At 35.1% G+C, this 6923-nt stretch overlaps 1 protein-coding gene across 1 annotated transcript; it reads right to left on the bottom strand.

The window, feature by feature from the left end:
* Positions 1 to 4505: 4505 nt before the first annotated feature.
* Positions 4506 to 5136, bottom strand: LOC139875321 (calvin cycle protein CP12-1, chloroplastic-like). Its single transcript, XM_071862664.1, has one exon. It carries the CDS (start codon positions 5092 to 5094, stop codon positions 4717 to 4719), a length of 378 nt encoding a protein of 125 aa, XP_071718765.1. The 5' UTR covers positions 5095 to 5136; the 3' UTR covers positions 4506 to 4716.
* Between the last annotated feature and the right edge of the window lie 1787 nt (positions 5137 to 6923).

Here is a 6923-nt window from a genome sequence, read left to right as displayed (position 1 = left end):
ACGAACGATTCAGACCCTGGAGGACATGTTGCGTGCATGTGTCATCAATTTCGGAAAGGCCTGGGAAAGGCATTTGCCACTCGCCGAATTTTCTTACAAAAACAGTTATCACTCGAGCATTAATGCTGCACCTTTTGAAGCATTGTATGGCCGTAAGTGCCGATCTCCTATTTGTTGGGCCGAAGTAGGTGAAAAGCAAATCACCGGACCCGAGGTAGTCCATGAAACCACGGAGAAGATTGCTCAGATTCAAGCTAGACTTATGACTGCCCGTGATCGCTAAAAGAGTTATGCCGATCTTAAACGTAAAGACTTTTAATTCAACGTTGGTGATAGTGTAATGTTAAAGGTTGCACCTTGGAAAGGTGTAATCCGTTTTGGAAAACGTGGAAAGTTAAACCCGCGATACATTGGTCCTTTTGAAATATTGGAACGTGTTGGACCCGTTGCATACCGTTTGGATCTACCAGCATAATTGAGCTCAGTTCATCCTACCTTCCACGTGTCAAACTTGAAGAAGTGTCTTGCTGCATCTGAACTTATCATACCACTTAAGGAACTTACAATTGACGACAAACTCCACTTTGTGGAAGAACTAGTTGAGATTATGGACCGTTAGGTCAAGACTTTGAAACGCAACAAGATTCTGAGCATCCAAGTACGATGGAATGCCAAACGAGGACCTGAGTTTACTTGGGAGTGAGAGGATCAAATGATGCGGAAGTATCCTCACCTTTTCCCGACTCCTCCATCTACCTCAGCCTAAAATTTTGGGACGAAATTTTCTTTAACAGGTGGGTAATGTAACGACCCTGGATTTTTCCAACGTTTATTTATTAATAATTATTATTATTAATACGTGTGATTAAACGAATGTATGTTATTACATTTACATGTTGCCATGATTAACCGTACTTGACTTTAATTGCCCAAAACATCTTTGTGACACCCGAAACTTTCACGAATAATATTTTCAGATATTATTTACATTCATGATTGATTTTATTAATCATTTTAATTAACTATGGTGATTAGTTAGTTACTTGGGCTTTTAATTGGATTAAATTGTTAATACTTGAACTTGGGCTTGTTTAATGATAATGGACTCATGAATATGAACTTATAAGCCCACCCTACTTCTTAGTTGGACTAGTTAGCCCATGTCCTACACTTGTAAGTATCAATTAGATGGAAACTAGTTAGTTTTATACACTTGGAATCTAGTTAACCCATAATCCCCATGCAAACACATCTTATATCCACCTTTTATGACTTTTACATGCTAGTAACCATTAAACTCTTCCCTTCCCCCCTTTAGAGCTGCAGGCCGTGGCCTTAGTAGGCCTTGGAGGGAGTTTTGTGGTTCATTTTTGTATTACTTCTTCACTTGTATCCTCTCACAAAAACACACACTTAATTCCTCTCAACTTTCCTCTCCTTTTTCTCTCTAAATTGTAAGTAGCAAGAACTTATTCCTCTTCCTTTTCTTTGGCCAAAACTGTGGCCTACACCACTCTCTCATCATCATCATTGTTTGTTTTAATCACTTGATCTTGGTTGTTGTTTAGTTACATGTATTTGTTAGTTAATTACTTACTAATTTCAAGAATCAAACTTACTAGTTTCATTCTTCTTTTATCTTGTAATTACAAGAACACTCAAGAACATAAACTTACTAGTTTATGATTCTACCTTACTTGTTTTAAAAGAATTAGAGTTCATGTGTTGCAAATCATACTTGTAAGTCATGTTAGTAAACTTTAAAGTTTACTCTCTTAAAGATCAAACTTTGGTTTGAATCTTTAAAGTATGAACAACAATGAACTAGTTACTTACTTATTTAGTTTATTACTACATTTCTTGTACATTTAAATTCATGTTTGTTGTTAAATGGTCAAGTATTACAAGTTAGTCTTGATCTCATATCTCTTGGAACCAAAAGTTAACTTAAAAGTTCAAGAACATGTAAGTAAGTTTTCTTTAAATATAACTTTGTATACTTATGCTTGATCTAGACTTTGAGTCTTGGATCTTCAAGATCAAACTAAGAACTATGTTCTACAACTTAAGATCTTGATTTCATAAGTTCACTTTCAAGTTTGTAACTTATTATTAGTTTTAAAGTTCATGTATGTGTTAGATCTAAGACTTTGATGTAACTTTGGTTCATCAAAACACTTGCAACACTTAAGTGAGTTGTGCTTCATGTCTTAGACTTACACTTGGGTTATGATGGTCAAACCTTGGTGAAAATGATGCAAACACATCAACGAGTTGTACACTTGAAGCTATATGCATCAAGGATGAGAACCGTGATAAGCATCGAGCACCAAGACCACCAGAACCCACTATTTTTCTGTTTACTGTCTTCTGCCTACTGTTTTCTGGGTTCTGTAACAGACCAGCACACCTGGGCTACTGTAACCTTTATTTTCAGATAGATCTTTTCGAGTAGATAATTTTTCATATAGGACTCGTCTTAATCCGAGTTACAGTTTAGGATTTATGGCCCTCCGATCGTCACTATGTCCTTTTAACGTTGTGCAGAAATTTCTGACCTACTCGCACTTAGACCGTCGCCACGGTCAAACGAAGACGAGTTTGCTTCTGTAAATTTTACCACATTTAAAGGACTCATACACGGAGCCATGGCCACTGGTCTCACCTTAATTCAGTAAGGGTAGAGGACGTGGTGACTGATCGAAGTCAGCTTTTGTTTTAAACTACTTTCATGAACGAAACCTACTTTACACCTTTTGTTAAATGATGAATGATGATGACCCTTAAGACCTTATTTACATACTTTTAAACCTATTCGGACGATTTACTGATTTAGTACTATTTGACTTAGGTTGAGGACCCGTTTGGACAACCTTCATTACTTGCTTACTTTCCGAGTCATACTTTACCGCTACTTTATCATTGTGAGTTATAGCATTCCCTTTTTACTTTAACTTATTTTGGGAACTGAGAATACATGCGGATTTTATGTTTTACAAACTAGGCACGAGTACTTAAACTTATATATGTGTGGGTTATACAACGGCATAAACATTCCCTTTAGCTCGGTAACGTTTAATCATTGGTTTTTGAACCGTGAACGCGAATCTTAGATATGGATCCATAGGGTTTGACATCCCCACTCGGGCTAGTCACGCTAGCATTTAACGAGTGTTTAATACTTCGTAGACATACGCACTTGCCAAGTGTACTTTCAGGGGGTATAAACGTTAAGTTAGTTACCAAGTGCCCACGGTTAACATATACTTTATCATACTGTTTTGAAACGCTCTTTGTAGCACTGAAATCTCGTGGCCTACCTTACATACTGTTATACTTAAACTATAGCTCACCAACCTTTGTGTTGACGTTTTTAAGCATGTTTTTCTCAGGTGCTGAAGGTTATTTGCTTCCGCTGTCGTGCTAGTCTTGCCGTAGACACCCGCTGCTCTAGTGTTATCACCGCATGAACTGTTTATCTTGCATTCAAACTTTAATACATTGAAACTATGTTTTGTAACGACCTAAGGGTCACATACATTTATTCATGCTTGCTATTAGTGGAAGCATACTGTTGGTGTAAAACATTTGATGTCGGTTATGACGTCACCTTTTTATCGTGAATGCAACTTCTTTTATTACAGCATGTAGTACTTAACCTTGTAATGATCCTGTTGTTGATGATTCGTACACGATGGTTTTGTACGGGGCATCACAATCACTATTTCAAAACACATTATAAGGTGAATAATATAGTAGACTAGTTCATTCACCTCATAATGTGTTTATTAAGTAGTGATCCAACTTTGTGAAACTCTATCCGAAAATCAAAATGATAAAAAACTGAGCAATTGTTTATCGACCGCTAGAAACTTTAGAGTACTCAAACACGAAGTCAAGATTCCCTTATCAATATTTTTTGTCTTGGTCTCAACTCAACACTAAACAAGTCCGAACTAATGGAATACTTGAGTCGAAATTATAGATTATTACTTTCCCGCAAGAGCAGGGGCGAACTTATGAAGGGGCAGGGTGGGGCGCCCACCCCGAGTAGGTTTGCATTTTTAGTGCAAATTTTTTATATTTTTCGATTTTGCCCCCGGTGATTTTTTCCCCCTCAAACTCTTCATATTTTGCCCCAAAACCTTCATATTTTACCCAAAACCTTCGTATTTTGCCTAAAAACTTCCAAATTTTGCTCAAAAACTCTATATTTTGTCATAAAAATCCCTCCGGTAAAAAAATTTCCGCCCTCCGGTAAAAAAATTTCCTTGCTGCACCACTGCGCAAGAGATTTTGCGAGAAAGCCTTCTTCATCCGTCTTTCTTTTATAAGGAACTACGGGTTGAACCATAATATGCTCATGGCTGAGCATGGAACACTATTCTTATACCAAATGATATGAAGATTTTACGCATCCGTAAATGGTAAACCAAGGTTGGGTTTGCCAAGATATCGAAACAAGAACGGCTATGTTAAAACATCAACAGTATATATATAGCTAATTCTTCAAAATATGTCTATTTTGGTATATATTATTCAAATATTATAGCAAGTTTTCATCTTACATACATAACAAGTTTAGATCAACTGCTATAATTCAATATATCCATAATCCATCCACCCATATACGGAGTAATCAACACATAAAAATCCAGCTAAACAATATTACTTTCATTTCATTTGAACAAATAATAATAACATGTTATCTACCGATCAATTATCATATGTTCGGCACTCATCGGTCTCGGGGTTATCCTTACAATAAGTCTCCAACGGGTCAGCATCTTTAGCCCGGTCCCTAGCATGACTCGAAGCCGCACTCAACTCTTCAACCTCATCCCATGAGGCCACACATTCCCCACTAGCCGGATCATCGGCACACGTCTCCTTAGCTTGTTCGATACTTTCGGCTATCTTTTCGGACAAACCTTCGGGTTTTGACCTCACTGGCCTCATGTACATCCTTCCTGATGACGTCATTGTGTTGGGCATCTTGACCCATGAGGAGTTTAGGCCAAGTTTGAGTGAGTTTGGTGATGGGTTGGCTAAGACTCTTGGAATTGAGAGGTTGATACTTGATATTGTAGCCATTTTTTGTTGGGATAAATAAAATGGTTACAGTGAATCGTAGGTGGGATGAGGTATGGAAAGATATATAATTGGAAAATGTAATGGTTTGGGAACACTTATTTCTTATCATTTACTATCCAATAGTGAGGTTCCACGTGTACTAGATATGTAGAGATATTTTTTTTATTTGAAGTGATATTTTTTACATGTGAAAAAGGAAGGTTTCATTGTTTTCCCAATTTTCTTATGTTTTGAAATTCGGGGATGTTACAACTATAAATCAGTCAATGAATATCGTTGAGGTGTCAGCTTATTCTTATTCGGAAATCCATTAATATAGTCAAGAATTGAAACTCAAGTTTGATTTCTGACTATGCCAAATCGTTCATAATAAAAGTGTGACTTGAAGGTGCGTACAATGTGCAACTCACTCAGTACCAGATCTCGCGCTTGAAGGACTTTATTACCCTAAGTTCACCCTCTACGAGGGAGCTAATGTACTCGCCATGGGGTATTTTCTGGCTAATCCAAAAAAAAAAAAAAAAAAAAAAAAAAAAAATTGTGTAGCTCTTCTCATAATACGGAGTATATTATACGAGTAATATATATATATATATATATATATATATATATATATATATATATATATATATATATATATATATATATATATATACACATATATATATATATATATACATATACTATTTGTCATGAAACTTTTGGTCATTTCATGAGGGTGAAAACGACACCCCACCCCAAATTTACAAACACGGTCTCTCAACTATCTTTCAAACTCCAATTTTTTCAGGGGTAGAAACCGTCAAATCATTATTCTATTAAAAAACTTTAACCAAACTTCACCACAATTTTTATCGGACCGTATCTTCCCGCTCGTCGAGCATTAATTTTTTTTCGTCACCACCGTTCAACTCGGAATAATTTATGAACACAACGCAACTAACTATACGTGAAACGCATACCTTTTTAAAAAACGCTAAACACACCGACATCTAAAACAAAGCTTAACACATGTGCCGTTTTCGCTTCTATAAATACCTAACGCTACGTTAACTATGAATATACAAGCCGAAAAGCCCCGTTGCAACGCACGGGCCGATCCGGATCTCGTTATCAACTATGAAAGAAACATATATATAGTCTAGTACACTACCTAACTTCCTATAAAAACTGAAACACATAAATTGTGATGACCCGGGAATTTCCGACCAAATTTAAACTTTGATCTTTATATGTTTCCGACACGATAAGCAAAGTCTGTAATATTGAGTCTCGAAAAGTTTGCAATCTATATTTATGTAATCAAAAAAAAAAAAAAAAAAAAAAAATATTACCCTTTTGACTATGCTCGACAATTCACGAACAAAGGTGTGTAAATAAATATGTAAATAAATAAATATATACATATATATATGTGTATATATTGATTCGTATTAATATAATACCACTTAATCATTTGATTTAAAACATGTAAGGTAAGTTACAAAATAAATAAGATATTATTAAAGTAAATAAATATACATATAAATTAAGTACACAATTAATATTATATGTATGTTGTAATATATCTAATATATATAAATTTAAAATATTCAAATGTGTTATAATAGGTACTACCTCCGTCTCATCTTAAGTGTCCACTGTTGACTTTTCAAAGTCTTTCTTTATCAGTTTTGACCGTAAATATTTTTATTTGTGTTATATAATATTTGATGAAAACAATATGAATGAAAACACATTTAAAAACCAAATTCATTCATATAATTTTCATCAGATATTATATAACAGAAATAAAGATATTTACAATCAAAGTTGACTAATAAAGACTT

The sequence above is a fragment of the Rutidosis leptorrhynchoides genome, chromosome 1 (genome assembly GCF_046630445.1).
Source record: "Rutidosis leptorrhynchoides isolate AG116_Rl617_1_P2 chromosome 1, CSIRO_AGI_Rlap_v1, whole genome shotgun sequence".
NCBI lineage: Eukaryota > Viridiplantae > Streptophyta > Magnoliopsida > Asterales > Asteraceae > Rutidosis > Rutidosis leptorrhynchoides.
The sequence above is the reverse complement of the archived record's forward strand: the minus strand, read 5'-3'. Positions and strand labels throughout refer to the sequence as shown.